At 43.0% G+C, this 26,423-nt stretch overlaps 1 protein-coding gene and 1 long non-coding RNA gene across 6 annotated transcripts in view; one reads left to right on the top strand and one right to left on the bottom strand.

The window, feature by feature from the left end:
- Window positions 1-4,507: 4,507 nt before the first annotated feature.
- Window positions 4,508-9,023, bottom strand: LOC129531664 (uncharacterized). The gene is made up of 3 exons (XR_008676973.2): window positions 8,281-9,023; window positions 5,680-5,843; window positions 4,508-5,061 (listed from the first exon to the last, which is right to left on the bottom strand). It is a non-coding gene; the product is annotated as an uncharacterized lncRNA (long non-coding RNA).
- A 142-nt stretch (window positions 9,024-9,165) lies between these two features.
- Window positions 9,166-26,423, top strand: part of RPIA (ribose 5-phosphate isomerase A) — a 62,355-nt gene continuing 45,097 nt past the window's right edge. For 2 of the 5 annotated variants that reach the window (XM_063695723.1, XM_063695724.1), the window contains exons 1-3: window positions 9,175-9,500; window positions 15,950-16,010; window positions 17,478-17,533. In XM_063695723.1, coding sequence (XP_063551793.1) covers window positions 9,216-9,500; window positions 15,950-16,010; window positions 17,478-17,533 — 402 coding nt within the window. In that variant the 5' untranslated portion in view covers window positions 9,175-9,215. Of the gene's footprint in view, window positions 9,501-15,949; window positions 16,011-17,477; window positions 17,534-26,423 lie in introns of all 5 variants that reach the window. The other 3 variants (XM_055378234.2, XM_063695725.1, XM_004031376.5) reach the window with 2 other exon arrangements.

Raw genomic sequence — 26,423 nt, 5'->3', positions numbered from 1 at the left:
TACCCCTGTGCAGGAGGTCCTCAGATTAGCCTCCTCAGTCTTTTATAACTGAGAGCAGAATAAGGAGGACAAGGCTAAGAAAAAGGAGAAACATAGAGAAAGGAGGTGGGCTCAAGTACTGGCTGCTCTGCAAGCCCACCAACTCCCTCCAGGTTGCCCTAAGGGCACTCCTCCAGGTAACTGCCATTGGTGTGGGAAGCCAGGCCACTGGAAGGCAAAGTGCCCTAATGGGATAAATGGGAAAAAGCCTCTAATGGCTTGCCTCTCTGCCACAAGCTTGGCCACTGGAAATGAGACCGCCCTGACGGGCCAAAGGGCCCTTGGGACAGAATCCCAACCCCTGATAACCTTGAGCTGAAGGTGCTCTCTGCTCTAGTTGCCTTCCAAATCACACATCATCATCAACAGGACAAAGCTGAGGGCAACTCTGCAGGTGGCAAGTAAAATTATAAATTTCCCTTTTGGGTTCAAGAGCTGCCTACTCTGTGCTAATATCTTTCTCTGAGAAACTCTCTTCCAAATCCTGTCAGGCAATAGGGGCAAATGGCACCCCCCTCCAAAAGAAAAGATTCACACCCCTTTATATTAGTTAAGGGACCAATTACTATTCTCCCACCAGTCCCTGGCAATGTCCTCTCACCTCTTTGGGGCAAAAATATACTTTCCAAAATGGGTGCTCACTCAATATTTATCCAGCCTCTGAATTCATCTTTCTCTCTGATAGCCCTATCTCTCCCCTCAAAATTAAGTAATTCTTTAACCAATAACTTTAACCTGTACAGTCCTACCTCAGGGGTTTAGAAATAGCCCACATTTATTCAGACAAGTTCTAGTGAAAATCTAACTGAGCAAACTCTTGAGCGGGGGATAACTTCTGCAGTAGGTAGATAACACCCTTATCTGCTCCCCCTCCACAGGACTCACATAGCAACATGCAGTACAAACCTTAACTTTCTAAAAGAAGGAAAATGACTTTTGTCTAATTCAAAGGTTATAAAGGTAAAGTGGTATTTCTGGTAAGGAAGGCTATAAAGAAGAGATTTTGTAGGACAAAAAAAACCTCGTATGGTAAATTCTCGTCCTAAAGTAAAATGACTGGTGGTTTAAAAAGAGGGATGTTTAGGACAAGTAAAAAAGTCCAAGCATGTTGTAGGTGGTCTGTGTAAGTTGTTAAAAAAGATTTGTGAAAGGGAATTTATGAAAGAACTACTACACAATTTTAAAGGTTACTATGCCTTCTAAATGCTTCACAAACTGCCACTATGGCTCTTAACAGTACAAATTCCCTGCTTTAAAGCTAGGTAAGGCCTGGGAACATACAGAGTTAGCCATGCCCCCTAGCTATGCTGAAAACAGTCAGACCTTATCTGGACTTCTGTCTGGTGTCCTAGGCTCCAAACCTAGCACATAATTAAAATCACCTACTTACCAGGTTTTTCACCAAAAGTAAAAATTGCTAAGACTCAACAGTGTAACATGTACTTGAGGCTATTGGAAACATAGTTTTACATGGAAGGTGTGTAAGCAAGGTAGAATGTGCTTTTGGGAAAAAGTTATAAGAACTCATGGGAATATGGATTTTTTTGCCTACTTTAGATGGTTAAAGGATTGTTTTAGAAGGCAGTTTATAATCAGCTATGGGAATCTAACAGGTGCTCTTAAATGCAGGTTTCTGATAACTTTGGATATTGTGACATTAGAGTAGAGGAAAAAACTTTCAGGACCCTCATGGAGAGCTAAAATGTTTGTGAATATCAAGCAGAATAGGAGTTAACTACATGGACTGAACTAATAAAAAACTAGAACAATCCTCTTATTACTTTTTGCTTAAAACATGGCTGCTCCTTTGTTTTTCAAAGCCTAGAAAGCTTTTCTTTTGAGCCATTTACAATTTTTAACAAATGAGCAAAGTATACCCCTGTAAACAAAATTTGCAGCATATTTCTCTCTTCCAGATTCCCCAGAATTTGGAAACAATTTGTGAGTATTCTTAACTTATGGCAAGATAGTAATTTGCATAAGTGCAATAAGAATCTGTTTTCTTTTGCAATGACAAAATTGAAGCCACTGGTTATTTTACCAAGGCTTTAACTGTAATGGTGTGCTTTCCTTCAAGGAATCAAATTTGACTTATATAGCCAATAAAAGCGCCCCCTAGGAAAACATACCTTATCTACACGGTCCCTGTACAGGGTTCCTGACCTGTGGTAAGTAAAGAATATCAGTTTCTGACAGGCCCAGGAGCCCCAGGTTATCTGGGGACCTCAAGAGGAAAGGAATTTATTCAATTCATACAGGTATTTGATGGCACCAACCCATGGCTGGGCTTAAGGCTTTAAAAACGTCTTATCTGAGATTCCTTATGGAACAAAGTTCCATCAAAGCCAATTTAAAAAGGATCCTATATGGGAAATAATTATTCTTGCTGTGCTTTATGCAAATAATTAGGCCAAGTATAAGAAGACTAAAGTTTATTTTGCAAACAAATCTGTCCTGTCATGATTTGTTTTTAATAAAAATGAGGACTGGAGAGAAAAATTCTATTTATTTCTTATTTTTTTTCTTTTTTCTTTTTTTTTTGAGATGGAGTCTCTCACTCTATTGCCCAGGCTGGAGTGCAGAAGCATGATCTCGACTCCCTGCAACCTCTTTCACCTGGGTTCAAGCGATTCTCCTGCCATGGCCTTCTGAGTAGCTGGGATTACAGGCACCCACCACCACGCCCAGCTAATTTTTGTATTTTTAGTAGAGATGGGGTTTCACCATGTTGGCCAGGCTGGTCTCAAACTCCTGAACTCAAGTGATCTGCCCACCTTGGCCTCCCAAAGTGCTGGGATTACAGGCATGAGCCACCATGTCTGGAAAATTATGTTTCAAGAACTATGGTACACCTGTTCTTAGATTCTAGTCTCATCAGCTGTTTCTGAATTTTTCTCTGCAATTTAGACTAACCCTCATTCCTGTGAACCAGCTAGTGATCTCTGGCTGCAGCTCAGAAGAAACAAAAGGGATGGGTAACGTACAAATCTGGATCAATATTCTAATTCTGGGCACATACTGGAACTGGCTAGCAACCCAATAAACCCAAGTCTTGGCAGGCATGACTATGGCCACCAGTTACATGGGTGTGCTGGCAGGCTTGGGGTTTTTTGGAGCTGTCCTCATCTCCTTATTTCATTTTAACATTCTACTAAATCTAATAACTCAATTTGTCTATTTTCATCTTCAGGCCATCAAGCTCCAGATAATCCTGAGAGAGGGATACCATCCTCTCAATATTCAAGAGTCACCCTCTTACAGGGGACCCCTAGATGTCCATCAGGGATACATGATGGAGATAAAATTCTGCCCCTGCCTCCCTTGGACCTGGCTGGATAGTGCTCTCATCAACCCATGGAGCCACTCTCCTTCCCTGACAGCTAGCAACAGGCCAAGACCCACAGAACAACCACCACTGCCCCACCATCAGCAGGAGGGATTTACAGAAGACTGATCATCCATTTTTCCCAAAGAATTGGGGTCTTGGAATCTTGAGGGGAGAAATGCTACAGTGGGTAGCTAGTTGGTCACGAACAGGGCAGGAGAGCACTTGCCCAAACCCCTACAAGGAATGTCAGGTGACCAACAGGTGATGGTCAGGCAGCTGTTAATTGCCTCTCTAAAATAATAATTGGTTGCTGCCAGTGCCAGGGAAAGGAAGTCTCCCAACAGATAGAAAAAACCTGAAACTGGTAATCAACAGCTTCCCAATAAGATCTCAGGAGTTGCACGAGTGGGCTCAAGCATGTGCATTAAGAGACAAAATGGCGGAGCTGAACTGGTATCTGGCCTCCTAGGGACATTCAACTGGTAAGGGAAGAACGCCTCAAGTGAGCATGTGTACAACTCCGGTAAACACACCATGCATGCTCCCCTTGCAAGGGCTAGCAGGCAACTGCACATACAGACAGCCCACCCCAAAGGAAGAATGAGGGGAGAATAAAATGCAAGCCCTGGAAGTTTGTCAACATATAAAACCCTAAGTCAAAAGGTCAAACCACTCGTCTTTCAAGTCACCTGCTTGGCCCTCTTCCAAGTGGACTTTCCTTCCTTTTGTTCTTTCTCTAAAGCTTTTAAACAAACTTTTATTCCTGTTCTAAAACTTGCATTGGTCTTTCCTATTGCCTAATGCCTCCTTGGTTGAATTCTTTCTTCTGAGGAGTCAAGAATTGAGGTTGCTGCAGACCTGTATGGATTTGCTACTGCTAACAGAACCTCCCATGTAATCTCACCTGAAGATTCTTTAAGGCAGTTTCTCAATATCAGCACTATTGACCTTTGGTTGGGAAAATTCTTTGTGTATGTGGCTGTCTGTGCACTGAAGGATGTTTAGCAGTATCCTTGGCCCCGACCTATTAGATGCCAGTAGCATTCTCCCAATTGTGACAATAAAAAATGTGTCCAGACATTGTCAAATATCCCCATGAGGGGAGGGGCAAAAATCATTCCAAGTTGACAATCACTGGTGTAAAGATATCAAAAGTCAGGTGATCCTTAAGCAAGGAATGGTTTTATACAGCAGTAAGGGGTTGTTCTATACACATTTTTCTCAGTACCACATGGTGTTGGTCAACTAGCAGTAAGATTTGGTTTTGGTAAATGGACTGCACTATGCTGTTTTCCAGCGTTACATGCATAGCAAGGTAGTAACACTGATGTATTAACAATGACTTGTTTTGATCACTAGACCACTGTGAATAAGGTCCAATCCTCTTCCAAGGCCCTAGTCAAGATTGCCAGTAGACAATAAACCTGCCCTTGTGAAAAGGGGATGGAGCAACGCAGGTCAAAAGTTGAGGCTCCAAAGGGACATTCTAACGGTGTGAGAGTGGAGGGTGTGAGGTTGGGTTGCTAGGTCTAAATGAATGAAGCTGTTGAATGAAAGTAGGGAGAGCCAAACTCTATTCTGAGATATATCTGAGCCAGCATCTTCAGTCTCTGGCAGGATCCTCAAATCCATTCCAACATCTAGTTTGTAGCTCTGTACAGTCTTCCATGGAAATCATCTTCAAAATGTACAAACTTTGAAGAAAATAAGAGTGAGAAAGGAGAGGAAATGGAAATGAGGAAGTGGAAAAAGCAAGAGTTTTTCCTGCTTCACTGAAGCCTGGGCAGGAACACAATGATGGCTATGTATCTTCCTGGTGGTGCCTACATCCCAGCTGATATGGTTTGCTCTGTGTCCCCACCCAAATCTCATCTTGTAGCTCCCATAATTCCCATGTATTGTGGGAGGGACCTGGTGGGAGATAATTGAATTATGGGGGTGGGTATTTCCTGTGCTGTCCTTGTGATAGTAAGTCTCATGAGATCTGATGGTTTTAAAAATGGGAGTTTCCCTGCACAAGCTCTCTCTCTTTGCCTGCTGCCATTCATGTAAGATGTGACTTGCTTCTCCTTGTCTTCTGCCATGATTGTGAGGCTTCCCTAGCCATGTGGAACTATAAGTCCATTAAAGCTCTTTCTTTTGTAAATTGCCCAATCTCAGGTATGCCTTTATCAGCAGCATGAAAACGGACTAATACACCAGCATTAAGTGAATTGCCATGGTGCCCATTGCCTCTGTTTCCTCTAAGGCTGGACCACACTGGGACTATCATGGGAGTGAATACTTAAAGCCCATGCAGGTGCAGGCCTTACCTTTCACCACTATAAATAGAGTAGAACGGTGGGCTCTGCCTCTAGGATCCTTCATTCTGGCACTGATAACTCTTTTCCAGGAGTTCCTTGGAATCTCAGCCCAATTTCATTAGGTTTCTTGAAAGAGGGAAGAATAAACCTCATGTGGTTCTTCCTAGTGCAATCTAGTTAAAAAAAAAAAAAAGACTTTTCAGTGCTCGCTTTGGCAGCACATATACTAAAACTGGCAAGATACAGAGATTAGTATGGCCCTTATAATTTAAAAAAGGCTTTTTAGTGGGTTATTAAGTTATAAAGTAGATTGATCTTACTTTTATCAGATCCTGAATCTGGTCCATCATCCAAAACCTGTGCACTTCCCTTCATTTAGTACTTCCTCATTTATAGTTTTTTTCCCCTCTTAACCATTTCGTCTTAAGATTTGCTGCTATTACATGTGGCTTTAAAGAGAAAAGGCATTATCTGTGTGGTTTATACAAAGTTCATGGCTATATTGGGGGTGGGGTGGGGCAATTAATAAATCCCCATCTAGGTGATTCTATTAGGTCAGTGTTTGGTCCTAGAATCACTGAAGGTTTGTATCCCAGCTTCGCTTACAAGCAGTGTGACCTTGAGTAAGTGAGGACTTTTTTTTTTTTAAGATGGAGTCTTACCCTGTCACCCAGGCTGGAGTGCAATGGCGTGATCTCGGCTCACTGCAACCTCTGCCTCCTGGGTTCAACTGATTCTCCTGCCTCAGCCTCTCAAGTAGCTGGGATTACAGGCACCTGCCACCATACCCAGCTAGTTTTTGTATTTTCAGTAGAGACGGGGTTCACCATGTTGGCCAGGCTGGACTTGAACTCCTGACCTCATGATCTGCCTGCCTTGGCCTCCCAAAGTGAGGACTTCTTTTATGCCAATGAGGATAACAGTATCCACTTTTTTTTTTTTTTGAGATAGAGTCTCACTACATCTTGCCCAGGCTGACAGTGGTGCCATCTCAGCTCACTGCAGCCTCTACCTCCCGGGTTCAAGTGATTCTCCTGTCTCAGCCTCCTGAGTAGCTGGGACTACAGGTGTGTGCCACCACACCCAGCTAATTTTATATTTTTAGTAGAGACGGGCTTTCACCATGTTGGCCAGGCTGGTCTCGAACTCTTGACCTCAGGTGATCCACCTGCCTTGGCCTCCCAAAGTCCTAAGATTACAGGTGAGAGCTGCTGTGCCTGGCCAGGAGTTAACAGCCACTTCTTGAAGTTAGGATTAAATGTGATAAAGTCTGCAAAGCACTTAGCATTGTACCTGGCACTATTATCAATAATTATGCAAATGAAGTATCATCAGAATGTGATACTCATATTATTTCAAAGATCAGCATAGTCTTCAGCCCTAAGAACCGGGATTTCAGAATGTCCATGAGAATCACTAGGCATGAATAACAACCTAAGGAAAGGATTAAAAGGGGTGCAGAAATGGAAAGACAAGTACAACATGGAGAAAAGAGAGAAGGAAAGAGAACGCAAAGAGGCACAGACAGACCTTGTCACCCCAAAACAGTAATTGAACAATGCACTGTCCATGTTATGAGCAACAGTCTCTGCCATCAAGGGACGTGTCGTTTGAGTGAGACAGTCAAATGAATAGAGTGAGATGGTTATGACAGAGAGGTTACAGGTAATTGTGAGCACCGAAGAGCAGCCAACTCAACTAAGAGTGGGGTTTAGAGTTGCAGAGTAACAAGTAACAGAATGAAGTCTTGAAGAATATCTGAGAGTTAGAAGGGTACAGAGTGTACAAAAACACGGAGGTAAAAGCATGGACGCAGGGACTAAAATTCTGTACGGCTGAAGGTGGAGTGTAGGGTTAAAGCATGACATCTATTTGTTATTTAAAATGTTTTAGATATTTGTTGAGGACCATCTACAGGTCAGGCAGTTTTAGGAATGGAGGATTTTGTAGAAAGACACCCAAAGTCCGTCTTCTCAGAATGTTCTGTTCTACAGAGGATATATGATAAACAAGTACAAAACGAAGGATACGAATGATGGACGGAAGTTCTGTGATAGAAATACAACCATGCGCAAAGTGATAGAGGAGGGGTGGGCAGGAAACCCAATTTAGATGAGGTGGTCACTTAGACTTCTTTGGGAAGGTGGTATTTCAGCTGAGTCAGAAGGGTGGATGGAGCAAGCAGTGCACAGATGGCCAGGCTGGCAGGTAGAGCATTTAAAACGGTTCAAAGGTCCTCAGGCCAGGGGTAATAGGGTAAAGCAGAGACTAGGTAACATTTGCTTCAAGAATCTTTTGGTGTGGGTGCTGAGGAGCATGAATAAGGTGAAAGACTCCTCCTAAGGAGATACATTAAAGGTGACACATTTGCCTAGAGTAGCCTTCAACTTTGCAGACCAACAGTAGTGGGAGTCCAGCCATACTGTTCTGCATGTTAGCCAGAACCTTTTGCTATGTTCTGAATTTGGCCTAAATTGAAGGATTCAAATATCATCTCAAACAACTTTTCCTCCTACAGACTAAGGTGAAGATTCAAGAGCTCACGGCCTCAGGGGGCAAAGCATAGTTAAGAAAATCTAGGTGATAACCAGCAGTAACAGTGGCCCATACCAGTGACTTGCGCTCACGGAAGAGTTCTGAAGGCCTGGAATGCGTTTGAAGATGAGTTCAAGAGCAGAGAGAAAGGATTCCACTAACAGCCGAGAAACACAAAGGTCATGTGTTTTTAGAGACCTCCAAGTGGTCGGTAAGGTTGGGGTCAGCATTAGTTTCTTTGCCTGTAAAATGGGGGCAATAAGAATTCCTCGTCCCTTAACTATTCTCAACAGCAAGAAACCTTAAAGTTAGAGAAGAAAAGATAAATCTGTTTTCACAGAAAGTCCTTGTTAGTCACGAAGGATTGCAGGATCGCTGCAGGGAACACCCATATGTGCAGAACCAGTCTCCAAATGGGCGGAGCAAGGTGCAGCTCCACCTGCTTCACCACTAGGTGCAGAAGAATGTCCACGGCAGGGGGTTCTCAACTTGTGACCTGGGGTCTGCGGGGGTCTAGATGGACTTCAGCTGGCGCCGTGTCGCATGTGAGTTTCCTGGGCTGTAGTAACCCCAAAAGGGCCGCGTCGTCTACAGAAGTGCCACTACTTGTCCATGGCCACGTTCTCACTGCTGGGAGAAACAACAGGGTCAGGTCTAACACTCCTTTCTCGGATGCATGGGCGAACAGAAATATCCCTGGGTTTCACCTAGCCGTGGCCTAAGTACACTTCCCCAGGGTAAGGAGTCACCACACTGACATTCCCGCGGCTACTGGCACTTCACAGAGCGAAGTGCCGGAGCCCGTCGCCGGCGATTGCGCATTCCGTCGCGGAAAGCATTATGGGATTGGTAGTCCAGACTGAGGCGCAGATAGGGGTTCCTCGAAGCCACAGAACTACATTTCCCAGCAAGACCCGCGCACCAGGGCACGCAGACTGTGTGCGTAAGCGACCAGATTTCCGGGGGAGCCGGGGGCGGGACTTCAGCGGAGGCCGGAGCGAGGCGTCGGGATGCAGCGCCCCGGGCCCTTCAGCACCCTCTACGGGCGGGTCTTGGCCCCGCTGCCCGGGAGGGCCGGGGGCGCGGCCTCCGGCGGAGGAGGGAACAGCTGGGACCTCCCGGGTTCCCACGTGCGGCTGCCGGGGCGTGCACAGTCTGGGACCCGTGGCGGTGCTGGCAACACAAGCACTAGCTGCGGGGACTCCAGCAGCATCTGCCCGGCCCCCTCCACGATGTCCAAGGCCGAGGAGGCCAAGAAGCTGGCGGGCCGCGCGGCTGTGGAGAACCACGTGAGGGTGAGCACTTCGAAACGTGGGGCGCGGGGCGCATGTCCTTGGCGTGATGGGCTACTGTTGCGCGTTCTGGGTGCTGCCGGGGCGCGCCTAGCTCCTGGCAGGGCGGGAGCTGAGTGAGAGGGTAGAGGGTGTGCACTTTACCCGAGTTTAGACCCCTCTTCCCTGCTCCTTAAAGACCTTTTAGATGTGGAATCTGTTGGGGGCGAATCTTCTAATACTTGAGGTTTCTAAAGACTCCTTGTCCAGCTGGAACAGTTTGCAAAGTGGAGCCTGGTGCTGTCTGATGTTTGGAATGGGGGCTAGAGGCACTTGCCTTGTGGCCTCCTTATCAATAAATGGAAAATGGTGGGCTTTGGGGGCTGCGGAGAGGTTTTCATTTCTCTTTACTGACCCGGAAGCCGGCGGAGAGTTAGTTTGCTAGTGCTTTGAAATTTCAGTCGAAGGAGGTTCTGGGCTTGGTGCGCGCCGGCCCCTGAGTGTACTCTTGGAGGGAAGGGAAGACCCGGGGCTTCAAACTTCCTTCCTTCCATAGGGTGGACTAAGTCTGGAGGATGCTGGTTTATTTTTTAAGGCGGGGCTGCAGAGATGTTTAGCTGTTATTCAGTCAGGTCGTGGTCCCTACTTGTTTGTTAAGTGACAGGTGTGGTGCTGTTAGTGGAGTTTTTTTAATCCAAGTGGTTTTGCTGTCACCAATCAAGTATCTTAATTATAATAAGGAAGCCAAGTGGAGTATGTCTGCCCTGTGGTGTAGTTTCTTTGGTCTTATTGGCTTTTTATCTCTCATTTCTACTTATTAGAAAGTGGTATTAGAGTCCCTTTTCTTCTCCGATAATAGTTCTTTACATTTGTTAATGCTTTACAAAATTATTTTGCTTAGATGATGTTGGATGAGCTTCACCACAGCCTGTTTGAGTGGGAGTGGACAATGTGGTAACCTGTGGCTCAGCCAGTTCTGTAGAAGGGATGTTCCAGTGTGACCTTCTACCCTTTCCACTGCTACCCTGTTCTGGTGTAGCCTGTTGTAAGTCTGATTGGCAATAGGATTTTCTATGGGGATTAACAGAGATAATGTAAAATGTGTTAATTTGACCCTACCTTTGGGATTCAGTGCCTCAGTTGTAAAATTGAGACAATAAGCTGAAATTTCAAAATATCTGCTACAGTGAATAGCTAATAGGTAAATGTAATCCACATGAGAATACAATTAGAAAAGCCCCATATCTAAGTTGTCCTGTTAATGAATTTACATTAATATTTGGTGGCTCATCTCCCTGACCTTTGTGTTATAGTTATGTATTTGATTAAATAAAAATCTGCAAGCCCTGACCTTAGGCTAGAGCCCCAAAACACTGGATTCTGACCACATCATTTCATGAAGTTAGGTAATTTTGGGGAGATCTACAGTGACCTTTTGGGGGCACCTGTTAAAATCATATATGCCCTTCAGGGTTTGGCTTAAAGGCCATTTCCTCCTTTCAGTTTTTCCTTAGCATCCTAAGGAGAGGAAGATTTCTTTTCCGTGATTCTGTAGCACTTCATGCCTCTTATGTGCTTTATGTTGTATCTCATGTTTTGGTCATCTGTGTGTTCGTTTCTTCCAGCCCCTTAAAGGGTAAGCTCCTGGAGGGTAGTTAACCTTCATTTAGCATTGGTCACAGTGGGTCCTGCCAAGTACATGTTTGTTCAATTGTGTGCAGTGTGGACACAAATATGAAAGTGTTGGGGTTATTGGAGGTTCTTTGTGTAGAATCTCTGGGGAGTAGGGCTTCCTGTTCTCTAGTCCATTGGAGTTCCAATATGGTGACCACTTCCGTGTCTGAGTGGATGGAAAATATGGAGAGTTCTCAGGTGAATCCTTTGTATAGCCACCTTGGGCCCAGCTCTGTCTGTTTCTGTGGGTGTAGCCACCCAGGATGGGTCGACATGCAGAACTAGGCTCTTCTGAATGTCTGTAGCCTCATCCCTTTGTTCTCTTTGGAGCCTGGGCTTTGTTTTTTTACTGGCTTGGTTGAGGAAGCTGATGGGCAGTGGTTCTAGTTGGTTAGCAGAAGTAGTATTTCCAAAGTTACTCCATTCGACACGCTGAGTGAAGTTCTGATGTTGCACATACATGTGGTTTAATATTGCCCATTAGAATGGGGCCACTCCTCTAGCAGGGCCTGCTTGGCAGTCTTCTGCTGTTGGGCCACCTCATAGGCAGCCTTTGGTCACCTCTGGTTGGCTTTGGCAAGGGCACTGATTTCCTGGGCCGGTCATTTGATTCCAAGGCAGCAGGGATCACATGGGTGAAGAGCTTTAGGTCTGGCAGGGCCTTGCAATTCCTGGTCTCTTTCAAAAGGCAAAGAACGAGCCTTATACAGAGCTTGTCTGATTCATCCAAATTCACCTCTGTGCCACCTGCCTGCTGGGGACTGTGAGTGACATGAATGTATGGCTAAGCTTGGTAACCAGGAATTTGGTGATTGAATTACTGTAAAGCTAGAGTTCCTAGCTTCAGGTCATATGTGAAGGTCAGGTTAAGTCTATCTAGTGTGATATTTTAAACACACACACACAATGTTTTTATCCATGGCTCTTGGTTCATAACGCTCAGAGCCCTTGCTACAGTCTTTTGTTATATTTGGGGTGCTTTAGGGCCCAAAGCAGGCCTTAGAAAACAGAATCTCCCTCTCTTACCTTCTCCTTCCCTCCTTCCACTTGCTCCTTTCTCTCCCCAATGCTTTTCTGTCTTGGAGCTGGCTGTAAAGAAATTCTGTGACCTATGTTGTCTGTTTGTACGTCATAAGATCCCCATTTCAGAAGGGTTCCTGTTCCATACCCTGGAGGAAGGAATGCTGCAGGTGAAGAAGAATCTGAACAGACAGCCGTTGCAGGGTTTCCCCAGTCAGTCTGCTAGTATTGGATCATGCCCTTTTTGTTCAGTCACATTTCTAGGCCCTTGCAATTCCTGGTCTTTTCCAAGAGCCAATCATACCTATTCAATAAAGTCTCAAAAAAAAAAAAAAAAAAAAAAGAAAAAAAAAGAAAAAGAAAAGCTCAAGAGGACAGGGTTTGGAAGCTTCTGGAGAGCAGAACATGTGAAGGTCCCTGGAGGATGGTGTGCCTAGAGAGAGCATGGAAGCTCTGTGCTCCTTCTTACATGCCTTTACCTATGCATCTCTTCATCCATATCCTTCATCATAGCCTTTATAAGCTGGTAAACATGTTTCCCTGAGTTCTGTGAGCCACTCTAGCAAGCTAATCAAACCCAAAGAGAGTGTTGTGGAAACTCCAACTTGAAGCTGTCAAGTCAGAAGTTCTGGAGGCCTGGACTTGCATTTGGTAGGAAGGAGGAGGCAATCTTGGGAGCTCAGCCCTCAACCAATGGAACCTTATGGTATCTCCAGGTAGAGAGTGTTGAAATTGAATTGGAGGATACCCAGCTGGTGTCTGCTGCAGAGTAGATTGCTTGCTTGGGATACGGGGAGAAATCCCCATACATTTGATCACAGAAGTCTTCTGTGTTGATGATTGTTGTGGTGTGGGAGCAGAGGAAAAAGTTTGAGTTTTTCCACACTCAGACATAGGCCTTGATAAGACATTTTCTCATTCCTTGAAGATTTTTATATGTGAGATATTTAGCCATTTTGAATGTTTCTGTACTGTGATGTATCATTTACTTGTCTTGAAGTCCTTGCCTTTGGGGATTGTCGAGGTAGCTAAACAACTTTACTAGACACATTGCCTTCTTGAGAGCATTGGCATAGGTGGAATCCTGACCTAGTGCGAGCCCTGTTCTGACAGCCCAAGCCCCTGATGTATTCAGTGCCTTTGGAACTGTGAGTTAGTAAAAGCAGTTTCCACCAGGTCAATAACACAAAAGTTGTTGGATAAAGTCTTCTGTAGGTAGGAGAGGCTATAGTAGCATTTTTAGTATACATGTATGTGGTTGTGGGGACATTAGTATTTGATTTTTTTAATTTTTATTTTTGGTAACTCTACTTGTTGGTCATTCTTTCTAATCTTTTCTAGTTATAGATGTAGTCAGGCTTTGAGAAGGACTGTATCTAATGTGAGGCCTAGGGGCTGACTTTAAGTATTCCTATGGCCTTTGTCCTGTGGGGAATGAAGGATTTTAGTTGTGGCCCTGCTTGTCCTGAGGGCCCTTCAGGACTTGTCTTCTTCCTAAAAAGAAGGTTTTACTATGGGCTTTCCTTTGTTAAATAAATTAATTGTTAATCTGTTGGAAATCTTAAGAAATTTGAAATAGATTGATGTTTCAGCAAATTGAACTTCCTGAAGTTGCTTATTCGATTGAAATGGCTCATCCTGTAATCCCAGCACTTTGGGAGGCAGAGGTGAGATGATCACTTGAGGCCAGGAGTTCGAGACTAGCCTGGTTGACAGAGTGAGACTGTGTCTTTTAAAAGAATTAAAAAATTAGCTGGGCATGGTGGCATGTTCCTGTAGTACTAGCTATGTGGGAAGCTGAGGCAGTAGGATTGTATGAGCCCAGGAGTTTGAAGATGAGTTTGTGTGTGTGTGTGGGGGGGCATTGATAGTTTATATATATTTAAAACAGGTAAAATCACACATATATAAAACAAATATATGTCAAAGATTTTATTTAACTCACTAAATTAATGAGGGAACTGGAAAGGTTATTAGAACCTGTTCATAGGTGTCTTAGTCCATTTTGTGCTGCTGTAATAGAATACCTGAGAATGAGTAATTTATAATGAACAGAAATGTTTTGGCTTATATTTCTGGAGGCTACGAAGTCCAATATCAAGGCGTTGGCATCTGGTGAGAGAGACAGATGTTGAAGTGCTATGGGTGGGCACCAATCCTACCCATGAGGGTGGAGCCCTCTGACCTAATCACCTCTTAAAGGTCCCCCTTCTTAATATTGTTATAATGGCAATTAAATTTCAACATGAGTTTTGGTGGAGATGTTCAAAGCATAACGGGAGAAGTCAACCGTAAACTCATATGTAGTAAAAAAAATCTTAAAATGAATTAAGATCTGTTAATAATTGTATCTCACAGAACACTATTAATTTGCATTTCAATGAACAAAACTTACTTGCTTTGTTAACAGTTTTCTGCAAGTTAAAGTGTATCTCTATACAGTCGTCATATATCTTAAAGACAAAGGCACATACCTTCTTAGAGTCAGACAATACAAGCAGGTTCCAGCATCCCATTGGAAGGATATCCAGTAGTCTCTTTTGCTCATTTCAAAGTCTTAAGTTTTTCCTTACAATATTGAACTCATCTATAAAGTGGGAATAGTGGCTCTGTAGGTCATAAGTGATTGTTGTGAGATTTGGCTTTATATTAACATTTATAAGTCTTCTTGGTAGGTGCTTAATAAATGGTAGCTGCTGCTTTGGTGTTCACTTGGCTTTGCTTTGCAACGGCAGGAGATAGATGTCAGGAAGTTGCTTAGGCACTGAGCTGCATATTAGTTCCTGACTGTTAGTACCCTGGCCTCGTTTTGCTCTTTGTGGTCTAGTAGACTCAGCTGAGCTTTTATTCTTTGGTCTGCTTGTAGGTACCTTCTTTGTTTCTTCTTGTTTGGTCTGCTTGTAGGTACCTTCTTTGTTTCTTCTTGTTTGGTCTGCTTGTAGGTAGGCTCAGTATTGTGATGTCTGCTTGTACTTTGTACTCAGGAAGTGCTCTGCATTTATTATGATCCTTTCTATTGCAGATGAAGACTGTTTTCCATGTTCTTAACTAAGCCTTTGCCCTCTTCCCATTTTCTCTGAGGCAGGCTCATGCAAAATGAGCACCCCTTGGTGTCACCTAGGCAGATGCTGACATACTTTATTATTTTGAGGTTACTTCAGGCCCTCCCTTTATCTGCTGACTTTGGGAGAGCTCTAGATGGTGGGCCTGATGTGTCTTGTGGTGCTACCAACTTGAAGGTGCCTATGGAAGACACTGAAGTCAGAAGCCTTAGCTTTCCTCCCTTACCCAGGCTCCAGACTCTATTGTTTATTCTTAGGTGTTTTTCTAATTGCCTCCCTGGGGTTGGCCAGGAATCTTTTTCTTTTCTTTCTTCTTCTTCTTTCTTTCTTTTTTAAACACACTGTTGCTGGCTTGAAATGTCAGGAATCTTTAAGTGTTTATATGCAGGCCATTTCTGTGAGGGTGACGCAAGTTGCTGTTCAGTTGCAAGTAATTGCACCAATTGTTTGGTAGAATGTAGGGAGGAAGTGGTGGTGTTGACAGTGTCAGAAATGAAGAGAGGAGGGCCTTGTTGAACATTTGTCCACCATGGATTGGCCAAAGTACAGCATTGAGGTTCAGTGTTTATGTTCCTATAAAATAGGCACAGTACCTGTCTTGCACCTGTGTTGGTGGATTGCTGTTCATAATAATTTTATAGCTTTAGGAAGTAGGCTGACAAAGGAGTAAAATATGATATTAATAAGTTTTGTTTTTTCTTCCCTGTTTTTTGGCAGAATAACCAAGTGCTGGGAATTGGAAGTGGTTCTACAATTGTCCATGCTGTGCAGCGAATAGGTATGCTCTCTCACTGTCTACTGGATGTTTTGTGTGTGATGATGGGGTAGGGAGGTAGAGGAGAGGGAGGAAGTGGCACACAGGTTTGGCATTGCCCTTTTGGCTTCAGCAGTACAGAGCTGGAGAGAGGGACTACCTGAGGTCAGTTGAGTGTTTCTGCTCTTTTGTGGAGAGAGGGAATCTTGGGCCTCTTCATCCAACTTTGAAGGACGCCCTTGCCTTTGTTTACTCTGCTCAGCTGGAGAGGAGGAGCTGGCTTAGCTTGAGGTCCTAATATAATTTTAATCATGTCGATGGCATTCTACCATTGAGTTCTTTGCGTGAGCTCAGACTTCCTCAGGCAGATAATTGAGGCCATAGTGGGTTTGCCCTGTCCATGACCCTGGAGTGGATGTGGGACTCCTGCCATTGATGGCTGGTTCCTGCAGGTGCTCATTTCACACTGATTAGGGTGTCTCTATGCTTAGGAAAGGCTCAGGAATTATCAGCCCCTATGGCTGCTCAACAGGTTTTACTGCCCTGCTCTTTGTTTGTAAGAACAAAGCCCAGAGGAGAGGCCTGCCTGAATGCTGAATTCTTCTAGGTGCCAAGGGGCAGAGCCCAGGAGGTAAAGTCCAGGAACACTTTGTTATCAAGGAGTGGTTTTAGTGCTGGTGTGATGGCTTCTGGAAGCCTTCTCACTGGCCAAATAGGAGCTTTTGTGTTATATACCTTTCAATCTTAACCAAGTATCTGGAGAATACTTTCAGGGCACAGGAGTTACTATGGATTTTATAATAGTGGCACCCAAACCTCCCAAGATGCACTCAGTGATTAAAAAGACTTGAAATTTTAATACGAATTTTTTCCTGAAGTCTTTTTTTTTTTTTTTTTAAATCAAACTTTCCTGAAAGGTACAAATCCAAATTGAAAAAATAAATCTCCTTTAGCCACTCTCTGGGGCCTACAAATAAGTATATTTTTTACTAAAATGCAAAAGTAAAGTTCTGGCTTTTTCCTAGAAGAGGCAATATAGGGGAGTTAAGACTGTGTGGCTACATGGCCTGGGATCATGTCCCAGCTGTGTCCCTTATTAGCGGTATAACTACCGAGTTACATTACCTCTCTGAACCTCAGTTGCCTTATCTGCAAAATGTGGAAAATAATTTAACTTACCTTTTGGGTTGTTAGGATTAAGAGTTCATATATACAAAGTTCTTAGAATATTGTCAGGCACATAACAATGGCAAACACTGACACTGCTTTCTGTGGTCAGTACTTACCTCTCCAGGCTTTCTTGTGTCCCTATCTTCTGATGTGTGAGGTACAGTCACCAACTTTCCCACCAAGGAGGGGGACACAGGATGAAAGGCAGCTGTCTTTGGGAAATAGACCTTCCCTTGTCTGTTGGATTCAAGCAAACACGTATGACAAGAAAAATAAAGTAAGGAGAGTGAAAAACTGCCAATATGGCTTTTGTTTCCACAGCTGAAAGGGTGAAGCAAGAGAATCTGAACCTCGTCTGTATTCCCACTTCCTTCCAGGTATGTCCTGCTTTCCATCTGCATTGTGACAGCTTCTGCTGTGTCTTCTGGTTCCCCGGGGTTGTGGACCTATGGCCTTGTCTTGTACCTCAAGGTTGTTCTAGGTCAGAGAGTCCAGGAATAGGAGAGTTTATTGACCAAGGATTCCTTCTTGGAATTGTAGTTTTAGGTGCATTTGTTTAATCACATGGTGAATAATTCAGTGCATGTTGAGTTTAGGCACTACGGAGTATGCAGAGATGGCCAGGTGGTCTCTCTCCTCAAGGAATATTATTCCTATTTATAGGTGAAAAAAATCAGGCTAGGCCAGGTGTGGTGGCTCATGCCTATAATCCCAAGTACTTTGGGAGGCCAAGGTAGGCAGATCACTTGAGCACAGGAGTTCAAGACCAGCCTGGGCAGTATGGTGAAAGCCTGCCTCTACAAAAAGTACAAAAATTAGCTGGGTGTGGTGGCTTGTACCTGTAGTTCCAACTATGTGGGAGGCTGAGGCGGGAGGATCTCCCTTGAGCCCAGGAGGTCCAAGCTGCAGTGAGCTGTGATTGTGCCAGTGCACTCCAGCCTGGGCGACAGAGTGAGACCCTGTCTCAAGAAAAAAAAAATCAGGCTAAAAGGAATTAAGCAATGTGTTGGTAATGCAAGTACATCATAAAATAGTAGGAGCTGATGGAGGAAAGCAGTGGAGCCAGTTAAATATAGGGAGAGATAAGGGAAGAGAGGTTTTGGGAAGTGGAAGGGAAGACAGTTGCTCAGATGGAGCCAACTGTCATCCCTCATCTGGCCATTGCAGGGAGGAGTGTGTGTATAATCTCTCGCTGGATTAGTCAAGATGATACTATGCACTGGGGTAGGAGATGAGATTTATGAGTGACTGATGCTCCTGGGACTTTATGGACTTAGGCTTGGATAGCTGGGTTTCTTAGGAAACCCTCCCAATCCTGGAGACATAGAATGCTGGCAGCCTGCAACCAGCTCTGGTGAAGGGAGAGAGGTTAAGGTTCCTTCTAAACCAGACTGGCCTCAGCTTAACAGTAGGGTGTAAGGCAGAGATTCCAGGTAGACAGGTTAGGGAGTTGGATAGTGCATACTGTTGGAGCTTCCTTGATGTTAAATCTCTTGGAGACCTTAAACAAGGTGGATGGCCACCCAGGGGACTGAAGGCAATATCTTAAGTGTTTTATATTGCTTTTTTTTTTTTTTTTTAAATCCTGCGTTCTTGAGGCGATGCTTTTAAAGCCTCAGTGGCTTGTGATGGATTTTCTTAGTCTTTTGAAAAGCTAAGTATCTAATTTTTCCAACTGACTTGATCATCAAGTATTTTTATTTCTTAGTTAATAAATTACATTGGTGTTTATTTTTAAAGTTATATATGCATGTGGATTGAAGAAACAAATAATTCAAGTCTTTTTATTTAAAAGAAAAAAAAGCACACTACCCTCACTTTCCCCTAGATGACCACTACCTAGAAAGCACACTCTTATTACCTCCCACCCCTGACCTCCACTATTTCTTGCTCTTTACATGGACATACTTTTAGCTCTTTTAGGTGATTGGATATTTGCTCCGGTATTTTGAAACTACATGCTTTTCTTGCTGTTTTTAAGTTTTTCTGAACTAGGTTGACCCAAAAGGTTAAAATAACAGCCACTATAGATTTAAGTCAAAGTTAATTTTATTCTGAGCCAAGTTTGAGGACTATAGATCAGGGACACAGACTCAGAGCAAACTGGGAGCGTGTCCCTTTCTGTTGTAATTCAGTAGGTCGGAATTAGAGGAAAGAGTATGTTGGATAAAACAGACAATAGAGGGCCACCCTTACATACATTCTGTGGCTGTAGTTCAAATTGATGAGCTAACATAATTTTAGCTGGAGTTTTATTATTTTGGTAACATTTTTGCAGTATTTATAATATTTGTAACGTAGGAATATTAGAAAGATAATCAACAATATGATGAGCAACTTAGAGGTCCACTGAAGTAAAGACAATGAAGTAAAGAAACACTTATCATAGAAAAGAATCTTGAACATAGATTTTGATAGTCTGTGACTAATTAGATAAATTTTCTCCCTTTGTATTTGTACTTTATGATATCTTTGCATTTATAACTGTAATTAACTGATGATTTATAATGTCTAATTGCTTGTCCATTTTCTGCTGGGAGTACAATTTGAGGAGGGTTGAGTTCCAATTTTTGAATTTTTATTATCAAAAGTATTACTTCATCATAAAAGTAACTTTCCTGTTAACCCAGTATTGTACCAAATGGCAGTATAATTTAAATCAAATGTTGTCTGGTTGCAAGTAAGATCTAAAACAGCTACAGTCTCATTTTTCCTCCCTTTCTAATGTAAGCATCCTTTTCCTTTTGTGTTAGTCCATTTTCATGCTGCTGATAAAGACATACCTGAGACTGGGCAATTTACAAAAGAATGAGGTTTAATTGGACTTACAGTTCCACGTGGCTGGGGAAGCCTCACAATCATGGCAGAAAGCAAGGAGGAACAAGTCTCGTTTTACGTGGATGGCAGCAGACAAAGAGAGAATGAGGAAGACACAAAAGCGACCTTGATAAAACCATCAGATCTCGTGAGACTTGCTCACTACTATGAGAACGGTGTGGAGGAAACCACGCTCATGATTCAATTATCTCCCACCAGGTCACTCCCACAACACATGGGAATTATGGGAGTACAATTCAAGATGAGCTTTGGGTGGGGACAGAATGCTGGCAGCCTGCAGCCAGCTCTGGAGCCTGCCAAATCTCATGTCCTTGCATTTCAAAACCAAGCATGCCTTCCCAATAGTCCCCAAAGTCTTAGCTCATTTCAGCATTAACTTAAAAGTCCACAGTCCAAAGTCTCATCTGAGACAAGGCAAGTCACTTCAGCTTGTAAGCCTATAAAATCAAAAGCAAGCTAGTTATTTCCCAGATACACTGGGGGTACAGGTATTGGGTGAATACACTCATTCCAGATGGGAGAAATTGGCCAGAACACAGGGGCTACAGGTCCCATGCAAGTCTGAAATCCAGGATGGGCAGTCAAATCTTAAAGCGCCAAAATGATCTCCTTTGTCTCCATGTCTCACATCCAGGTCATGCTGATGCTAGAGGTGGGTGCCCATGGTCTTGGGCAGCTCCCTTCCTGTGGCTTTGCAGGGCACAGCCTTCCTCCTGGCTGCTTTCATGGGCTGGCATTGAGTGTCTGCAGCTTTTCCAGGTGCATGGTGCAAGCTGTCAGTGGATCTACCATTCTGGGGTCTGGAGGACAGTGGCCCTTTTCTCACAGCTCCACTAGGCAGTGCCCCAGTAGAGACTCTGTGCAGGGGCTCCAACCCCACATTTTCCATCTGCACTGCCCTAGCAGAAGTTCTCCATGAGAGCCCCACTCCTGCAGCAAACTTCTGCCTGGGCATCCAGGTGTTTCCATACATCTTCTGAAATCTAGGCAGAGGTTCCCAAACCTCAATTCTTGACTTCTGTGCTCCTGCAGGCTCAACACCACATGGAAGCTGCCAAGGCTTGGGGCTTGCACCATCTGAAGCTACAGCTCGAGCTCTACATTGGCCCCTTTCAGCCAGGGGTGGAGTGGCTAGGATGCAGGGCATCAAGTCCCTAGGCTGCACACAGCTCGGGGACCCTGGGCCTGGCCCACAAAACCACTTTTTTCTCCTAGGCCTCCAGGCGTGTGATGGGAGGGGCTTCCATGAAGACCTCTGACATGCCCTGGTGACGTTTTCCCCACTGTCTTGGGGATTAACATTTGGCTCTTCCTTACTTATTCAGATGTCTGCAGCTGGCTTGAATTTCTCCTCAGAAAATGGGATTTTCTTTTCTATCGCATTCAGGCTGCAAATTTTTCAAACTTTTATACTCTGTTTCCCTGTTAAAACTGAATGCTTTTAACAGCACCCAAGTCACCTCTCGAATGCTTTGCTGCTTAGAAATTTCTTCTGCCAGATATCTTAAATCATCTCTCTCAAGGACAAAGTTCCACAAATCTCTGGGGCAGGGACAAAATGCTGCCAGTCTCTTTGCTAAAACAACGAGTCACCTTTGCTCCATTTCCCAACAAGTTTTTCATCTCCATCTGGACCTTATTGTCCATATCGCTATCAGCATTTTGGGCAAGGCCAATCAACAAGTCTCCAAACTTAACCACATTTTTCTGTCTTCTGAGCCCTCCAAACTTTTCCAACCTCTGCCTGTTACCCAGTTCTAAAGTCACTTCCATATTTTCGAATATCTTCTCAGCAGCGCCTCACTCTCCTGGTACCAATATACTGTATTAGTCTGTTTTCACGCAGCTGATAAAGACATACCTGAGACTGGGCAATTTACAAAAGAAAGAGGTTTAATTGGACTTGCAGTTCCATGTGGCTGGGGAAGCCTCACAATCATGGCGGAAGGCAGGGAGGAGCAAGTCCCATCTTACATGGATGGCAGCAAGCAGAGAATGAAGAAGACACAAAAGCAGAAACCCCTGATAAAACCATCAGATCCCATGAGACTTATTCACTACCACGAGAAGAATATGGAGGAAACTGCCCTCATGATTCAATTGTCTCCCACCAGGTTCCTCCCACAACACATGGGAATTATGGGAGTGCAATTCACGATGAGATTTGGGTGGGGACACAGAGCCAAACCATATCACCTCTGTACCATATATTATATTGAGCAGGGTATAGAAATTAAGGGTCATCTCTCTCACCACTCCCGTTCAACATAGTATTGGAAGTTCTGGCCGGGGCCATCAGGCAAGAGAAAGAAAGGGTATTCACATAGGAAGAGAGAAAGTCAAACTGTCTCTGTTTGCAGATGACATGATTCTGTATATAGAAAACCCCGTCATCTCAGCCCAAAAGCTCCTTAAGCTGATAAGCAACTTTAGCAAAGTCTCAGGATACAAAATCAATGTGCAAAAATCACAAGCATTCCTATACACCAACAATAGACAAGCAGAAAGCCAAATCATGAATGAACTCTCATTCACAATTGCTGCGAAGATAATAAAATACCTAGGAATACAGCTAACAAGGAAAGTGAAGGATCTCTTCAAGGAAGACTACAAACCACTGCTTAAGGAAATGAGAGGACACAAATGGGAAAACATTCCATGCCCATGGATAGGAAGAATCAATATCATGAAAACGGCCAAATTACTGCCCAAAGTAATTTATAAATTCAATGCTATTCCCATTAAACTACCATTGACATTCTTCACATAATTAGAAAAAACTACCCTAAAATTCATATGGAACCAAAAAAGAGCCTGTATAGCCAAGACAATCCTAAGCAAAAAGAACAAAGCTGGAGGCATCACGCTACTGGACTTCAAACTATAGTAACCAAAACAATAACTAAAACAGCATGGTACTGGTACAACAGACACACAGACCAATGGAACGGAGTAGAGATCTCAGAAATAAGACTGCACATCTACAACCATCTGATCTTTGACAAACCTGACAAAAGCGATGGGGAAAGGAATCCCTATTTAATAAATGGTGCCGGGAGAACTGGCTAACCATATGCAAAAATTGAAACTGGACCTTTTCCTTACACCTTATATGAAAATTAACTCAAGATGGATTAAAGAACTTAAATGTAAAACCCTAGAAAATGAAAAACACTATAAAAACCCTGGAAGAAAATACCATTCAGGCATAGGCACGGGCAACGATTTCATGACAAAAACATCAAAAACAATTGCAACAAAAACCAATATTGACAAATGGGATCTAATTAAACTAAAGAGCTTCTGCGCAGCAAAAGAAACTATCATCAGAGTGAACAGACAATCTACAGAATGGGAGAAAATTTTTGCAATCTATCCATCTGACAAAGTTCTAATATCTAGAATCTACAAGGAACTTAACAAATTTATAAGAAAAAAACAAACAGTCCTGTTAAAAAATGGGCAAAGGACATGAACAGACACTTTTCAAAAGAAGACATTTATGTGGCTAGCAAACATGAAAAAAAGCTCAACATCACTAATCATTAGAGAAATGCAAATCAAAAGCGCAATGAGATACCATCTCACGCTGGTCAGAATGGCGATTATTAAAAAGTTAAGAAACAACAGATGCTGAGGAGGCTGTGGAGACAGGAATGCTTTTACATTGTTGGTAGGAATGTAAATTAGTTCAACCATTGTGGAAGATGGTGCGGCGATTTCTCAAAGACCTAGAGCCAGAAATATCATTTGACTCAGCAATCCCATTACTGAGTATATACCCAAAAGAATATAAATCATTCTATTCTAAAGATACATGCACGTGTATGTTCATTGCAGCACTATTCATAATATCAAAGACATGGAATCAACCCAAATGCCACCAATGATAGACTGGATGAAGAAAATATGGTACATATACACCATAGAATACTATGCAGCCATAAAAAGGAACAATATCATGTCCTTGGCAGGGATATGGATAGAGCTGGAAGCCATTATCCTCAGCAAACTAACACAGGAACGGAAAACCAAACATTGCATGTTCTCACTTATAAGTTGGAGCTGAACAGTGAGAACACATGGAGGCAGGGAGGGGAACAGCACATACTGGGGCCTGTCTGGGGGGTGTGGGGGAGGGAGAGCATCAGGGTAAATAGCTAATGCATGCAGGGCTTAATATCTAGGTGATGGGTTGATAGACGCAGCAAACCACCGTGGCACACATTTACCTATGTAACAAACCTGCACATCCTGCACATGTATCCTGGAATTTTAAATTAAAAAAAAAAAGAAATTAAGGGTCATATTTATATGATTTCAGGATTCCAAACATTTTGGGGACAGCACCAACTTCCTGAATTTGTTTACAATGTAGAACTGAAATTGGACTCCAAGTATTATTTAATATGGCCTTTCAACTCCCCATTGGGAAAAATGGGTATTATTTAAAAAAATCTCTACTCCTACTAACACTATGTTATATGTCTAGTTATTATCTATGTGGGGTGCTAATGCTGTAAGAGTACAGTGAATTAAGCTACATATTCTTGGTAGTAATTTTCCAGGAAGAAGAGGTTTCATATGTTTGTGCATAAATGTATACCTTGTGTTTCTGCATCCAAAATGGTAGGGCACATTTTAGAGGCCACTTCAGTTTCCATTTGGATTAGCATGGTCAGTAAACCTTGTTGAGTTTGGACGCATGCAATTTTCCATCACTGGGTTTTGGCGTGGCTCCTTGTTAGTTGAGTAGTTGATTTACCTTCTTAACAATAGTGTCATTATATTTTTGTGTAGCTTCCCAACCCATACCTTCCTTCTGAAAGAATATTTCTTTTAATCTATTTAGACTGGTAAATATTGACTTTTCTTGTGATTTTTTTTTTCTTGTCGTTGTTAAATACACTTTTAGCTTGTCCTAACATCTCAAGTCCTGCCTTTATTGGACCTAAGGTTCTTTTTGCCTTAGTTGGCTAGTGCTGTTTTATCCACCAAACATGTTGTTGCCATTGAGCATTTATAATGGAAGTGCAATTTGAGTACCGGTTACAAACCCAATAATGTTGGGTGCTCCAAGTTGAGGTGAGAGGAGCAGCAGTTAACCCTAGATACAGTTTAGTTTGAGTACACTGTAAGGCTTCTCACATTCTCCCTGGTAACATTCCCAAGTATCCTCTGGTGGTACTCTTGTCCACCAAGTAGCTCTCATTATTTGATTTCCAGTTTCATTAGAATTGTGTAGACCAGTCACAAAAACAAGGTCCCTGACTCCTAGGACAAGAGATACTATGGCAAGGCACATAAGCTGCAGCTAAATGTCTTCCAGGAGTTTGTATAGTAAGTGTATAGTAAGTGATCATCTGTATTCACAGTAACATAGTGATCTGTTTGTAAAGTGTTAAAAATTGCCAGCCCAGGCATGGAATTGGGAAGAACTTCCTGGATATCTTTCCCTAAGTGGGGGCCTCTTGATAGTTTATTATGCCTGAAAAAGTGGTGCCATGGGCTATGGGAACATTGGACTGATTCTAAGAAATTGATGTCAGGGTTCCAGTATCTTCTTGATATTGAAAAAATGTTTGTCCCACTTTCACATCAGTTAGATTAGCAGTTTCCCTTAAGAGGAATGGGGATCAAACAAATGAGGGAGTGTTAGTAGAAATTCAGTCATCATGCAGGAAAATACAAAAACAAAAGGTATATGCAGAAGAAATTCATTGTCAGTTCAGGCCTGGTCTGGTAATTTGGGCAATGTTGTCTATCAGGTCTTGTCTGCTTTCCATACTGAGAGGTGTCAGGAATCTCAGAGATCTTTAACTGGAGGTCTCCAGTGGACTTATAAGTTCATTTAGTTGTTGGAGCTTTCTTTAAATGAGAAGTGTGGATCCAGGAGTCAGCTCCTTCAAGTTTTGCTGCACGGCAATTAGTTAACAATACCTGATAGAGTCCTTTCCAGTGAGGTTCAAGTGAGTCTTTAGTGAGGTTCAAGTGAGTTTTTTAGTTGATGTTGTTTCCAAAAAAAAGGTCCCTTGGCTAGACATTATGGTATTTAAGATCTTCGTCTCCCAGGAGTACACTGTAAAAAGAATCTTTTATTAATTTATTTTGGGGAAAGAAGTTTAGTTAAGCCTTGACAATAACTGAGTATAGCACCTTTCAATAAAGTTGGTTCATATAAATTGCTATCCTGTTTCATAGGTTGACTTGTAATTGTCTCGTAAGTGGGTAATTGATGTTATCCAAGAGAAGTTGCTCTTGGGTTAAGCAAAACCAATGGAAGAGCCTTTGGCCCAGTATGAAAAGCTTTTGTTAATTTTGCCAAATGGATTTTTTTTTTTTTTTGAGACGGAGTCTCACTCTGTTGCCCAGGCTGGAGTGCAGTGGCACAATCTTGGCTCACTGCAAGCTCCACCTCCTGGGTTCATG

This window comes from Gorilla gorilla, chromosome 12 (assembly GCF_029281585.2).
Source record: "Gorilla gorilla gorilla isolate KB3781 chromosome 12, NHGRI_mGorGor1-v2.1_pri, whole genome shotgun sequence".
Classification (NCBI taxonomy): Eukaryota; Metazoa; Chordata; class Mammalia; order Primates; family Hominidae; genus Gorilla; species Gorilla gorilla.
The sequence above is the reverse complement of the archived record's forward strand: the minus strand, read 5'-3'. Positions and strand labels throughout refer to the sequence as shown.